Source organism: Anser anser, assembly GCF_964211835.1.
Source record: "Anser anser genome assembly, chromosome: 3".
NCBI classification, from domain to species: domain Eukaryota; kingdom Metazoa; phylum Chordata; class Aves; order Anseriformes; family Anatidae; genus Anser; species Anser anser.
The window spans coordinates 78967885-78983510 of record NC_139722.1 but is presented as its reverse complement, the minus strand read 5'-3'; the positions used below and the strand labels follow the sequence as shown (position 1 = coordinate 78983510).

The window sequence follows — 15626 nt, the reverse complement described above, 5'->3', positions numbered from 1 at the left end:
TTTTTTTAATTAAGTTCATGCTACATGAAGCCAGTCATCTAAGGAAAGGACATTAAAATCCTGGGAGAGTTATAGGAAGAACCTAAGAAACAAACTCAGCTCTCAGGATGACGGTTCTGTAAAGACTGGTGCTAGCTACCTTTGTCACTCACTCTCCATAAGAGGAGAGGATATGAGGAGCAGAGGCTGTAGTCTGCATGCAGTCTACAAGAGCCCTGTAGCAAAAATCTTGAGACCCAAAGAACACCACCACAATATAAGCACTCCAGGGTACTGTGTCACTCATTTTATTCACATGTACAAGTTGACACTACACTATTAAATATAGACAATACAGAAGCATTAAAAACATACTATTAAAAACTTTAAAAAACACATATTGCTTCAAGCTTCGATGGTATTTCCCTAGAATTTTTAAAGTGATTTAAAGTGAATTCAGTGCTAACAATAGCTGAGGCAGCTTCCCATTCACTTCTACCCCTAATTTTATAGGTGCTATTGTCAAGGTGTTGAGTCAGGCTCTACATATGGCTTTGCTGCTGAGTGCACTAACTGAGATAGAAAAACTGGCACATGCAGGTTATTGGACATCAGTCCTCAGATTGCTAGCTTTTGGTCCTATCAGTAAAAAAAAAAATCAGAGGCCTTTATAGTTCAGTTGTACTGCATTTATACCATAAAAATTAGAAGGGCAGTATATACTCCCCTAGGTGTTAAAAGTTTGCTTAATATGCATTGGGTACCTTGATAGAATTCATTACCAGAAATTCAGGTCTGTCCCTCAGAGTTAAGTTTGGCTCTAAATTTAGGAATCACCTTGACTATCTCAGCTTCCAGTAAAGACCACCATAGTTCATAGCTGCAGAGATGTGACAGCAGTGACTGAACAGGCATGCTACTGTACTTTACAGGGACATTCATATGCAGTTTTCATTGCAACATTTCACATTGTAAACACTAGTCTTTACAACACTATAGTTAAATTGCAGCATTACACTGTGAAAGTCTCATTTCACTTAGCTGAGTGCTTTCAGAAACTTAAAGGAATAAACGGTTACTTTAATGAAGACTGGACAACTGAGTATTCAGCTGAGTATTGATTGTGTTCTTACAAGGTTTTACTGGTAAAACAGGAGTGAAAAGCATTCATAACTTGGCTCATTTCTAAAGTCCATAGCAAGACAAAAGTCAGAACTTTCTTCATTGATAGGGTAAACATTATCTAGAATGAAAAACAAAGTCAAACTTGATGCAAAGCAACCTGCTCCTTTATCTATGGAATGTAGTTAAAGCTTTGACACTTGAAAGTTCAGTTTTCCAAGTCATTTGTCTGTTCAATCAAAATTCATGTTAAAACACTAGAATAGTGTTCCAGACCTCAGCTTGGCACACCAAATATTTTGCATATACAACTTGCAGTTAATCAGGACTATGCTATTTCACAGAGCCTAAGTAGATCTACTAACCTTTTTTTAAAAGTCAAATGCCCAAATATAAGAAAGCTACCTGATCAGCAGAATTTGCCCCTCACTTCAGGCATTACATTACTCAGACTAAAATTACACCAACATAGCACCCAAGATTTTTAGCTTTAAAAAAACACAAGTGACTCACATGATCCAATTATTGTCACTACTATCTTCTAACTTACTTTTGGTGGGGAACAGCTCTTGTCCAGACTAGGATAAGAACTAGAATATTTCCTCAGTACACAGCAGCCCAGATGCTGCTGAAAGTTTCTCATGTTCTACAGAACACCTGAACAATCCTGTTTTGAGACTTTCCAGGTTTGATACCCAGTGTCCAAGGCAGAAGACATTTAAAACCCCTAGTCCAACATCTAATGGGAGATCCATCTTATCCGAGAATGAGAACTTAAGGCAGGCACAGTCATCCTGGCTCCTCCATTCTCAGTGGGAAGAGAACTCTGGAAGTTGCCTTGGAAAGTGAGGCAAGTCCATGATCAAGAAAACTGCTTAATGTGACAAAACACACTGAGGGCACGCAGTCCATCTGCTACGGTCACATGAAGTCTACAAAGCCAGAGGTGTACGCAGCAACAGAACAGGCTGTATTTAGTAGGGCTGTTAAACAGTACTGAGTTAGTGCTTTGATACTGTTGTTCAAAACTAGGGTGGATTTCTGAATTGAAAGTGTCAAAGCAACTTGACTAGGAAAAACAGCATGCAAGAACATAATCCCACATGGAATAAAAGCATTCTGTTGAATAGTTTGTCTCAGTTTTGGACAGAGTTTTGAAGTTTTAGAAAGTTCTAAACCGTGGCCTACTAAGAAGTTGGAATATAGTCATTTTGCCATGTATAAACATAGTTAGTCATGCTCTGCTTCCCCAGTTTTAAAAGCTGTAAGATCTCTGGTTGGTAGCCTGAACAAGAGTTGTCAGGACTTGTAAAGCTTTACGCTTGAAAATCAGGTTATTTCATGGGGTCAAAGACACCGTAGTACGACTGAAATTAATGAAACCTTTACTGATGTAACAATTAACACTAGAAGGCAGCAGTGTTTGGTCCCTCCACGTGAATACTTTCTTTCAAGAACATCCACAACCAAACTCAACTACGCATCTAACTGTCCCTTGTTGCAGCAGGGATTCTAGTCCTGCTTACTCACTGAGATTGTGCAGTGAAGTGAAGACAGGCACAGGCTTCTGCTGCAGAAGTGCAAGCGTGCTTACTGTGAGAAGTTGTCTAGTCTGTAAAAAGGAAGCTTCAAAAATGTTAAAGGTAACCAACGTACATAACTAACACAGCACATCTGAACAAAACCTTAAAGCTCACAACTACAGGAATAGCCTGCCTAAAGTTTAGTTATCAAACTGAAAAAGTCATTCACAGCAGCCTGAGGAGAAAAAACACTAAGAATTTGACAAACAATGACCCTTAATATGTAAACAAGACCTACAAACTGAAAGCATTCAAGCTCCTTTATATATATTCTTTACTAAAAGGTATCTCTCCTTCCTTCCCTAGCCCTCACCCCACTAGCAAGGAGTTCTGCACCAATTTTGAGACAGAAAGCTTCTCAACTTCATCTACAAGCATCATCAAAAGTGATTTAAGTTTAAAACCCCTAACAGCACACTCATACAACACCACCACATGGAATGCATGTTGCAGTCTAACCCCACTGAACGCAGATACTCATAAGTGTTAAAAATAGACTTCACTAGACAGAAGCCAGCCCACTGATAAACTGGCATTTACATGATTAAATGTAGAATAAGTTGACCACAAGCTTAATACAGTGGTGCCAAGTTGATCCTGGTACAACAAGCAACTGCCTGTCGAGCAGCAGCTGTCGAATAATGATTGTCTACATCAGTTATTTGGTACAATAGGCACAGCAACAGCAAAATGATCCTGTAGCTGTTTCTTGCTCTGAAAATTAGTAGTTTATTACAATGACCTTTGTAACAGCAATGAAAATTAAAAAGTATCACCAGATTCACTGATTAAACAAGTTTTTTGAAAGCCTCTATATACAGACAACACTTGGCATTTGTCTGCCTAAAAAGCATCTATGTTTATTAGTGCTGCTTGCCAGACCTACTGGCTTTCCTGTTGCCTGTCTTAATACGCTTATTTTGGTAGAAGTATTGACTCAATAGTACTATAAATACAAAGGCACCTCCATCACACCTTTAAAGTTCCTCCCCCCTAATATAATACCACGTCCTCATGATTTGGAGGACTTAACTTTGAAGTAAGGGACAGCAGATTACTCATAACCAAGATCAAAAAGTGTTTGCCTCGATTGCCAGTATGCCAGGGTTCCCCTCCACTCCCCCCACCCCCAAAACAAGTTAACTGAAACACATTACAAAGATTCCCAAAAGGGGAATTGTTTAAAAATTTGGGTAGCTATATCTAAAAGCCGCTTCAAATGTTATGGCTCCAACTATGCACCCCACTGTGAGGTAGGTAGCCAAGGTAAAAATACTGTAACAAATATTTTAACAGCTGGTAACTCCCTATAAAAACCTTGCATAAGTAGTTTGGTTCCTTGCACCAGTGTCCTGATAGGCAAAACTTTTTATGACGATACCTAATGGAATCCAATTTCACCGAGCTCTTGCCGAGTAGCATCTCATATACTCCGTCATCCAAGGGTTGTCTGGCGGGGGAGGTTTTATCCGGCAAGCTTTCTCTGTTTCTGCTGATCGTACTCGCCTCTGAGAAAGCTTCCTTTTCTCCACTTGTCTCCTGTTCTTTGCTCGTAGAGCAGATTCATGGATCTGGAAGACCAGAGTTAGTATTACAAGCAGGAAAACAGGCTAGGAACCCCCCAGGAAAGCCAAGGGTCACTTGCTATTTATTCCAACCCCCATTCTGAAGAAACAGGGTTTGCTAGGAAGATTACATTTTCTTCTGTAATTTGCACCACTAATAAAAGAGAAGCATAGAACTTTTCCATAAAGAAATGCCTCAAAAAAAACATCTTTAAAAGACGTTTAGATGTAGCCCTTAGTGATATGGTTTAGTGGAGGACTTGTTAGTGTTAGGGCAGAGGTTGGACTAGATGATCTTGGAGGTGTCTTCCAACCTAGACGATTCTGTGATTCTGTGAAATTCTGTTCTGCAATATTTCCCCCACTTCATGGTGGGAAAGACTGCAAAAATTTTTAATGTTTCTCTTAATCTTAACTCTGACATTTTAAAAACCTTGTTTCTCTTATTTGTACCATAGAAAATTCTTAATTATCCTTCAGTATGCATCCCTTAAAATCTAGGCATAGTAGTAACATCAGTCCTTAGAGACCACTCACTAGATACTGGAGAACTTCTTGACCTTTAAATATAAAAACCTGTGTCCTGATGCATGTTCAAATTATCATTTTCACCAAATTTGGTCTTAATAGCCAGCTTCTGTGTTTGCTTGCCTCTATTTCCAGTCTTAAAGATCTCATCTCAAGAGAGTAAGAACTTTGAAACATCCAGGAAAAGTGACCTAGGCAGGCAGTAAGCAATCCCTCCTTACAGAGGCAACCCTAGTGACAGAGCACTGCCATGGCTTACATAATTGAAGGTATTTCAGAGGAATCCTGCCATTCACTGCAAACCAGAGACCCTTAAGGGTTCTTTAACTTTGTTTCTAGCATGAGTAATGTTAGAAGTCTTTCAAAGTATCAATCCCTCTGCTCAAGTTAGGCATTAACATCTACTGGGCTTCAACAAGGCACCAGTCAGCCACTTCCACCTCTGATCCAACCTTATCAATCCAGTAACAGCATCCATTATCACGATAGGCAGCTTCTTCCAAAAGCTGCAGGTCATTTCCTTAAGAGTTCAGCTGCCCAGGAAGGAGAAAACAATGCCTCAAACCCCTTCCAAAACAGCCCGCTGGAAGTCAGCTGTACCTCACACACCAAGAGCACATCCACCACATTAATCCTCAGATATCTTAGCTCAGGGATTCAGACTCCGAGATTGAGATCCCAGCTTTGGGATGCCTGGTACTAACTGCCTGCTGCTTTTCTCCTGTTTTCATGAAGTTCAGAATGCAGCAATGCACCTGTAAGAGCCAGTTCTGCTGGCAGCACTGTAACAGCCAGAAACAAGATAGCCAGGCATCAATCAGAACTTCCAAGTATTGCTCAAAACAGGTTAGCAACAGGTTAAAAGCTATTGGAGTCAGACATGCCAAACATCTTGAGGTTTACTGCTGTAACTTTAATATTTATAACAATACTGTACTGACAGTCCTATCTACAGTTACATACACCTCTCTGAACTGCTTTCCTCCTCTGCTTCTCCCCTCCACACCTAACCCAAGTTCTTGACTACCACACAGAAGCGTTAACTCTAGTGAGGAAAGCATTAGCAAGGACCACAGGTTGCAGCTCTATCCACAAGCACACCCTACAGAAAATGTAGATACTTGGCTGTGACCACTATGAAAGTGCACATCCAGCATTCAATATAGAAGTGTCTTCAATCATAACTTGTCACACTCGCATTTATTCATCTGATGCCTGTCATCTTTCCTGTGACATTGGTCATCAGTGTAAGCAGACGGGTTCCTGTCTGATGAGAACTCTGAGTTTCCTGTGGGTAGGAGGGCTCTACGCCTCCCGAAAGGTTTGTGCATTCAGGTCTCCACTGTACGCTTGCCACACTAGAGGCTTGCAGGTACAACTACTGCTGCATTTTGATGGAGAAAGTACCAAAACCACTGTTCCTTCAAAAAGCTATTTTTGGTATCACCAAAGCTGGACTCCACAGGCTCAACTGGATACTGTGGAAAACCAGCTGTCTTTATGAAACGGGGTTTAGCAACACATAGAAAGGCTCTGCAGCAAGCAGAACTAGGTATCCAAACATTTTTGTTTGACACTTTAAAAGCCTTTTCACAGAAATACCCTACTGCCCAGAAGGACTAACCTGACAAAACTCTGCTCATACGTAACTCCAATCACAGCCAAACCTGGAGGGATGACACCAGCTCTCAAAGCGAAGAAAGCCCCTAACTTCACTCCTGTATAACATAACATAGCCACAGCAGGATAGTACTTACAAGACAGTACCACCCACAGTAAAACAGAGGCTGTTGAAGCCCCCAGTTCCCCATGCAATCACAAATAAAAGCATCCTTGGAATTTTTACCTAGATATTGTGTGTCTTTTCTAGGCACTAAGTCATCAGTTCTCACTTAAATAGAAGCTTTTTACTTACTTCATTCACTGAAGCAGAAGCACAGACATTGTGAGTTTTCTGGCTTCCAGTATCTGTCTGTTTTTCTCCCCACCCATACAGAGCAAATGGATGTTTATTCTCCTTTGGTGCATCTGTCTTTTGAGGACTTTTGGCTGATCTTCGATCGTTACGACTGGACAAGGCACTTCGGCTTGGACGTCGTCCTGTACGGCTGGTTTTATCTGCTTCCTTTGTGGAAGTGTGTTCTACAGTTTTTTCTTGCTCTTCCTTCTGATGCTTTTCTTGATCTTCTTTTTCTTTTTCTGAAAGAAAAAAAAAGTCTGGTTTGAGCTCCCAATGACAACAGTTAGGCCTATCTGCACAGCCTCCTGATATGTCACTGAAGCTGCACTTTTTTTTTTAAGCAATAGAAGACGTCACTAATTCCACAGCAGCAAAGACATACCTTGCTCAAACGCCTTCACTCTTTAGTGACTGATATTTCCAAGCCCATCCCTCTGCACATCAGCTTCCACATATTTAAATGAGGCTACAGAAGCCTCATAGCTCCAGGCAGCAATGTAAATGCACTAACAATGTTTCCAGTGATCTTCCTTCCTCGCTGTTTCATCCTTTCATCTTTCAGACAGCAAACAGATGGACTGCTGAATGGCATGTAGATGCTACCAGCCAGAGAACAAGCCTGATAAAGCTATGTAAAATAAATCCCTCATATTACAGACATCCACTGAAAGAGTGCAGTTCATTTTCAAGCTCCCTGATTATTCATGCCTACATCTTGATTATGGTTTGCTGTTTACATAGGAGAGGAAAGTATGAACCAAAGATTTATAAAGCAATCAACATCACCCTTGCTATCTGTTCAGTGAAGAATGTTTTGTGTTTAAAGCATCACAGCTGCCCTAGTTTCTCTACCTTCCCTAACACCGTGTCACCACCCCCCCAGCTTCTGACACCTGACAACATGGCTGACATAACCAATGCCGTTTTATACAGCAGTTATCTACAAGCATGGTGATCAGCACTGAGAAAAGCACACTTGGCCACCAGCACGATGAAAGCCCCCAGGGCTGGGCTGCCAGGATGCAGTCACCCCATGACAGAAGGAAGTACAAACAGCACATGAGTGAGATATTGCCCACAGAAATCAGCATCTGCAACTTCCAAGTGGGCCTTGTACCGGAACTGCTGCTGGATGGCAAGGCCTGTGCTCCCCTGTGGCCAGGATACCGCCATGGTCATCATCCTCCAAGGACTGATGGACTTGGGTGGTTTTGTGTATTCTGAGTCTTGGTCATGAGTATTGTGTTCCACATAGCTTACTAAGTGCTTGACCCACACTGCAAAGGACCCAGGTGATTAAAAATCAGGTAATAATAAAGCTATGCTAATTGCTAAAAAATCTATATGAGGATAAAGCTCTAATTACACCCACAGCTTTCTGGCCAGTCCTCTACCCAAGATCCCTAGAGGCCCTGCCTGTTCCCATAGCATCAGGTGACAAAGGTGACAAAGGGGTGCAGCATTCGTCCACCAGACATTAAGGTTTACAGAACCTAACGTGCATCATCTAAATCTGCACATTTAGATGGATACTGAAGGCCAGATCAGCATTGTACAAGACATATATATAATATACAAGATAAGACATACACAAGCAGACATCGTGACCCGGTTTTTCCATGACTTTTAGGCCAGCCATGCCTTTTGATTAAAAGGCAACCAAAGCCTTCTGTTAACCTAACAGCACAGCAGCCCGCTACTAAGAGCTCTCCCTTCAAGGGGCTACCTTTGAGCTTGAGCTGCAGCCTTGCCCTGGACACTCAGCGGTGCCCTCAGGCTGCTCACAGAGCAAGCTGAACACGCGGGACTCCTGCTGCACCAGCTGCAAGCTGCCCATGCTCCAAGTCATGTGCTTCCAGCACCCTCTGGCACGTATGGAAACAATTCCTCCACTGGTGTAGAATGAATTAATCTTGCTTACAGCTTGCTTACATATTGAGAGGGTGACCACAAACAACTAGAACAAACTTTCCAGAAGAACTGTCATTAAGAATAGAAGGACTTGCCCATCCCATAACACAACAGCAACTGCTCATGCTAATTGCTGTGATTTAGCTAACCAAGCTTGTGCGTGCCCAACCTGACACCGCTTTAATTTCATTCCATATCCATCCAGCTCCGCCAGAACGGAAGTTACCTGCCTGGCACAGCAGTGCTTCACTCGTACTCTTGCTCTGCCCCAGCAGGGTACCAGACAACCTGCTGCATGCCCCAGCACTGCCGGAGGTGGGCTGCCTGCTCTGCCCAGCTGCTCGGCTTGTTCGTTTCCTACTTGCTGCCAAACCAGCACAGCACCTGGTGCTGGGCCCTGTTCAGGCCCATCTTCATACGTGTGCCCTCCAAGCTGTGCAGGCGCAGCATTCAGAGGCAGATGCCGCTGCAGTATGGCCAAGCAGCTGTTAGAAGTAGCCAGCAACATGGCAGCATTCAGAGTTCAACTGAGTGCCCCTACAGAACAGCCAAGGAAAGCAGCCAGTGCCAGAGGAGTGACAGAATGGGAGCAACGAGTGGCCAGAGGAATTTTACATACCTAAATATCAGACACAAAGTTTCAGTCACAGCCAAGGCTGGATAAGAGTGAGCAGCAATGACCTCAGTGCTGTAAAACACCTACTTTGCGTGGCATCCTGGGCTCTAGGTCACAGCTTCACCGCTGACAAGACAGCGCATGCATCCCAGCTGCAACAGGCAGCACAGAGGCATCCCTTTGCCAAAGTCTGTTACCTACAAGTTTCTCCACAGTGCCTGCTCTTAAAAAAGGACTGGCTTGGTCCCCTTCTGTATACAAGGGGCTGTATCAAAAGGAGGAACTGTTTTGAGCATGTCAGTGACATTTCAGAGAAAAACACAGTGAAGGGGGGACATACTGCTGTCAAATATGAAATGAGTCATTTGGGGCAGGATGGAATGGCTTCCTTCACAGGGAAACTGCACCTTCCTTCTCTGCAGGAGAGCACAACAACACGGGAGTTCACAAGCCACAGAAGATGGCATTTAGAGTCTCCAAAATAAAGGGAAGCGGGGTCTCTGCAATCGCATCGGTAGCCTTACTTCAAAGCAACAGACGAGCCTGGATGCTGCTCACTCGGATACAGTCCCAGCTGGTGCAGAAATGACGAAGCCAGCTTGTCCCAAAATAGCTATAAAAGCATATGAGTAAATGGCACGCAGAATCCTGCTCAGTCTTGCAGTAAACGCTGTATGCCAGAGCATACTATGGCACCTTGTGCGCACCTCCTATTAGAGCAGATATTTTAATGAATTCACTCCTACAGCTCATTTATATAAACTCAGTTTGTGAAGGTACAAGGCTGATGTCTTCATCAGACATCTAAATCTCATTTAAAACTACAGCACACATCCCAGCGATTTCCTGAGGCACCCCTGTTGCAGGAAGGCAGCAGCTGGCAGCAGGGAAGGAGCAGACGCAGCCACTCGGGCAGCCCAGCCACCAGCAGCAGCAGCCATCTCCCTGCCCTGCAGCACAGCAGCTCCGGCAGGCACTGCTGAACGCATGCTGCAAATAAAACAGGGAACTCAGAACCGACTGGCTGCAGCATTACAGGGATTAGCCAGGACAGGGAAAAAGCTAGGAACATTTTCGAACTGCATCGCGGATACTAAGCAGAGCGCACTGGACAGGAGGGGATTAAGTGCTTAGCAGCAAAACAAGGCTGCCAGGCCCACCCAACAGGGCAGTTGAAAGCTCCAGCCCAGAAAGGTCACTTCAGTCCTCCTGCATCGCCCAACTTGCATAACAGCTCCCCTCCGCTGCCCCAATGTGAGCTGGTGGAGCTTTTCTCCCTCCCACAGCACTGCATGCTCTAACAGGCTGACAAGAACCCCATTTCAAAGGTACTTCCAGCAACTCAGCAGAGCCAACAACCTTCCTATTAGACCCACAAGTCCCCAGGGACCAACGCTACCATCTGTGTGGGATGCCTGCCCCATACGGGGCTACCTCAGGTTCAGACATGTTTTGTACCGCAGCAGGAAACTCTGGGTTCTGCCCCCAAGTCGTCTTCGGAGCTCCCCTGTTCAGAGGCAGCACTGAAGCCCGGGCTTGAGAGGTGCCTGCTCTGGGAAGCCTCCTGCACACCAGCCACTTAAGCACAAACACCCCCAAGCAAGGCAGGTCTCCAGGGCATCTTGAGGGGGGCACGTATTCAGTTGTGGCTATGAATGACTACCACAGCTGGTAGAAAACTGGCTTGACTTGATGGCAAAGCTTGTTTCCAGCCAAAAGACGCTCAAGTGACTGGATCACAGTACTATAACCCCCTAAGCTGACACTGTTACCTTCTTCCCCCACCACCAGTTGCTCCTCCCCATGCACATAAGCCAGCAAATACACCTGCAAAATCACAACAGGCAAGATCGGGGAAGGAGTTTGCAATCGGATCTTCTACTGAGCTGCACAAATCCAGATCAGTCAGACTACTGTGTGGCAACTGCTTTGACACCAGCTTGTCACTGCTGTCATTTCAGACCTCTGTACAGGAGTGCTGAAGGCAAAAATCACAATAAGGATGGAAAAGTGGCTTAATCCTGGATGCGTGTGCAGCAGTATCATCTCACAAACATGTTTGCCTGCAGTGCAGCTGCCAAGAGCTCCTGTCTGTCACTTACCAGCCCACAGGGTTCTGTTGACAGGTCCGAGGATGTGTCAACTGAACCAGCTGATTTAGGTCAAGATTTCTTTGGATTATGTTTAACACACACCCATGCCTGGACATGTTCTACAGAGCAGTCCCACCAACAGTGTCACAAGTGAAGAGCCAGAAGGAATTATGCCAAAATTGCCACTCAGTGCACCTTAGTATCACTCAGCTACCACTTGAGCATGAGATATATTGACAAAATGCACGTGTCCTAGTTGTCATGTCGGAGTTTCATGCTGGCAGTACTTTAGACCAACACCACTGAACCTTAAAGTCAAGCAGTGCTGGTTTTTGCAGCTTTCAGTGCTCCCTCATAGGTAGGGGCTGTGTGAGGAGCAGGTAATTCTGTTTCTACTAGAGAAAAAACGCTGCATGTGGTAGTATTCAGATATTCAGCAACATTACTGCTGGCCAGACGCACTTTGCCACAACCACTTCAGATATCACTTAGCCAGAAATCCGGTTCCCCCCAGAACAGAGGGAAGCAGCAGTAGCCAGGTAACAACCAGGATGCTGCAGCGCGTGGGTGGATGTCAGGTTCGAGAGACAAAAGATGTCACTGCCATGAGCATACTCAGCTGCCCCCACAGCACTTTAGCATAATTAAGCTCCTCCAGGAAAAAAAAAAAAAGCAGTTGAATAATGCAAGATTCACAGGGTGGCAGTTTGTATGTTATCTCCTCTGCACTTTTTAATTAGCCAGTCACTAAAAAGAAAAACACATCTTTAATTGCCCAATATTGAATGAGTCACTTGCTTGCTGATTGTACAGTAAGCTATACACTGATATAAATTTCCACTTAATTCAGCTGCCTAAGCAGAGTTGTTCTCAGACCTTTTACTAAGGCTCTTAAATGCCTGCAAGACAATATATTTATACTAAGTCACTTTGCAAAGAAGTGAAGATTAGGTACAGATTTTTCTCCTGTTCTAAATGGAAAGAAGCTAAGAGAAGATGAGGTATTTTCTTAGAGCAGCCATGGCCAAGTTCCACCAGCTACAGGCACAGCTGCCCAAAAGCTCAGAGCTGGGCAGGCTGGCATTGCTCTGCAGCCCCTTTGCCACTAAGGTGAGGAGACCGAACAACGTCCCCACACACAGCCTCAAGCCTCACCAGCTGCCAGTCAGTCTGGGTCACAGCAAGCTACCTGCTGTACCCCACTGGTTTGATACACAGAACGAGATCCTGGTCCCTACCACATCCACCCAGGATTGGCATGTGTTCAAACCACATCGGGAAAGGCAGTAACCCCAAGGTCTGAGTGCAACCCCAACTGCTTCTAGCACTCCCCTCGCTAGAAACCAAGCCTCTATATAGACCACCCTAACAGAGCACATCTTTTCCCACACTGCCATTCCCTGCTCCTTCAGCAGAGTGAGATTCCTTAGCGCTGCTTCTCACAGCTGCTACGTACTTGCTTCTTCCACACATACCCTGCAATACCACTTTCCTCAAGGCACTACAAAATACTACTTGAGGAAAGCAAGAACAGAGCTAAAGCTAACATGGTATTCTTAAGGACAGTGAACGCAGCTGAGCTGTGAACATCAGAGTACCCTGTACTCTGTCATTCTGGTAAGCTCAGGCCCTGAGGGACATCAAGACAGACGATGCGATCTCCCCAGTCCAAACAAGCACATCTAACCCCAGAGCTAACCCCCCAGCAGCATAAGGCTTAACTCCCCCCTCCCCTGCTGCTGCACAAGAGGCATACAGGTGGTTCTAAATACGCTGCAAAACACCAGTCAGCGGCTGCCGGATAAGGTTCTATTTCATTACAGGTAAGGAAAGGTACTTTATGGGATTAAAAATTACTACTTTTGAGAGGCTGATGACAACTTTACCTGTCTGCCCACGCCACAGAGTTGATTTTTGGGGAGTCAGAAGGTGACGTATGCTAGCGAAGAGCACAGCACGACCGGTTCTGCACCCGCTACAGACCCGGGACCCCGAAGGCCAGGCCCAGGGCAGCCATCGCACGGCACGCTGCTGCGGCTTATATAAGCGCCGCGATGCGCGGCCCCATGGCAACGCTTTACATAAGCGGCCGTGAGTCAGGGTGCCCGCTCCCGCAGCTCCCCCGGTACCGGCACCCGCACCGCCGCCACCCCCGGCCGCTGGGGCGGCCGTTAACGGCCGGTGCCCCCCACACACACACACCCCACCACGCCGCCCCCGCTCCTACCGGTGCCGTCCCGTCCCGCCTCGCCGCCCGCCTCCCCCTCCTCGTGCGCCGGCGGGGGGGGGCTGCCGGCAGCCGGCGGCGGCGGCGAGGGGGAGCCGGCGGTGCTGGCGCCGCTGCCGCCCTGCTGCCAGCCGTCCCACAGCCAGGGCCGGTGCGCCTGCTCCAGCAGGCGGCGGCTGAGGCGGTAGCGCAGCAGCTCCAGGTAGCAGGCGCCGCACGCGTCCCACTGGGGCTCCGTGAAGCGCTTCATGTACTCCGTCTTCACGCGCCGCGCCGGCACCACCATGGCGGGGCCGTCGCCGGGGGGCCGGGGGCCTGGGGACCGGCAGCCGCCGCCACGCCGCGCCGCCACCGGGCGAGCCCCGCCCCGCCCGCTGCAACGTTTAAACCCAAACGGCCCCGCACCGCCCCGCCCCCGCCCGCCGAGAGCCAACCGCAGCGCGGGGACCCCCCCGCTGGGTGACGGCACGGGGGTGGCAACGGACCCGGCGCCCAGCCCGCCCCTCCCCTGTCCCAGCCCCGGGCCGAGCCCCCGGGTCCCGTCGCCGTCCCCAGAGAGCAGAGCTCAGCGCCTGCCCCTCCGCTCCCCTCGTGAGGGAGCTGCAGGCCGCCGTGAGGCCTCCCCTCGGCCTGCTCTGCAGTCACCACAACCGCTCCTCACGCCTCCCGCCCAGACCCTCGCCGTCCTCACAGCCCCCCCTCGGGCGCTCCGGCCGCCCGATGCCCGCTGCGCCACCCTGAGGCGCCCAGGGCCCCGTGCCGGGCACTGAGGCACGAAGCGCGCCCCGCAGCCCCGCTCGGACGCGGGGGGGCACTGACGGCCTTCCAGAGAGCCGCGTGGGAGGGAGGCTCCGTCTGGCTGTTCAGGACGGGGACGAGCGGTGGTTTTTCCCCCTTGCCTTGCTGTGGTGAAGGGCCGGCCTGCCTGAACCAGCACAAAACCAACACAAGTTGGAAAACTGGAGCTAGCACAGGCGACCACGATTGAAAGTGCTCAATCCTAACCCAGGCGCTGGTGGCTCCAGCACAGCCAGCAAAACCACACCGTTTGCATTTAACCCATGCTGGTTATCCCCCTGAGGGCTCCGGTGGGTGTCCCCATTGCCTCCCCCTGCCCCACTCCACCACCCCGTCACCCAGCCATGCGCTCAGCTCCACCACCCAAATTTCCTGGGAAATAGCAGGGGAGGATTTGTGTACGAGTGACCATCACCAAACACATCCCTAGAGAAGGCTGCCAGAGCTGCCCAACGGGAGAGCAGATGACTTCCTAATAAACCACAACTTCTTACTCTGAAAGGCTGCTCAGTCTGTATGGTCAGACGACATTTATGGATTTCATATATGTGGGCACGGCAGCATTTGTTTCATATCTAGAAACTGTAATTTTGTACAAAATGGCATTCTGAGCCAGTCACAAAGCATTACCTTGTCAGCTGGGATTATGAAAAGGCTGCTGTCATTCCCAGGGGTCAGTTGAGAGCAACGTTTGTGCACTGCTTTTCCTTCTCAAAAAGACTGTCCCCAGTTTAGGCAGGCACGGCAATATCTGAGGTCCATGGACACTCCAGTCAATGGCTTCCTTTCCCAACAGGGAGGAAAGGATTCACATGCTGCAGAGCCATACTTTTGCTGGGGTGCCCCCAAGCCTGCCTCCTAGCCATTAACGTGTGCTTCAGCCTTCATACACGAAACACCAGAACCAACACCAGCACCAGCTTGGCATGCAGTCTGCCAGTTCCCATCTTGTGCATTTCCTCCCCAGACTCTGCACTCTTCAGAGCAGGTAACTACTCTTCATATCAGCCCGCAAGATATCAGCACATCATAAACAATGCAGGATTGTTGTTAGCTGCCCCTGCCCCTCCCTCCATTGTACCAGGCTTGTTTTTGGGCCATTTTCCCTTGCTGGCATGAAAACAAGCAACCAGCCATGTGTGCTATGAGGTAAGCCGTGTCCTCATGCTCCTGCCGCGGTTTCAGCACATCCCTTTCATCCCTTGCACACACACCCTGCAGTGACGGGCAGATAGGCTGCAGCC

At 47.5% G+C, this 15626-nt stretch overlaps 1 protein-coding gene across 1 annotated transcript; it reads right to left on the bottom strand.

The window, feature by feature from the left end:
• Positions 1-271: 271 nt before the first annotated feature.
• Positions 272-13961, bottom strand: CCSAP (centriole, cilia and spindle associated protein). Its single transcript, XM_083831084.1, has 3 exons — positions 13585-13961; positions 6693-6976; positions 272-4255 (listed from the first exon to the last, which is right to left on the bottom strand). Exons 1-3 carry the CDS (start codon positions 13868-13870, stop codon positions 4082-4084), a joined length of 744 nt encoding a protein of 247 aa, XP_083687210.1. The 5' UTR covers positions 13871-13961; the 3' UTR covers positions 272-4081.
• Positions 13962-15626: the final 1665 nt, after the last annotated feature.

Bases quoted from the DNA above. Each gene is read 5' to 3' on its own strand.
- CCSAP (XM_083831084.1), bottom strand. From the start codon at position 13,870: ATGGTGGTGCCGGCGCGGCGCGTGAAGACGGAGTACATGAAGCGCTTC. The intron at 6,977-13,584 runs GTAGGAGCGGGG...TTTTTCTTTCAG, and splicing joins GGCGGGACGGGACGGCACCG to AAAAAGAAAAAGAAGATCAA. The intron at 4,256-6,692 runs GTAAGTAAAAAG...CTGGTCTTCCAG, and splicing joins CTTCTGCTTCAGTGAATGAA to ATCCATGAATCTGCTCTACG.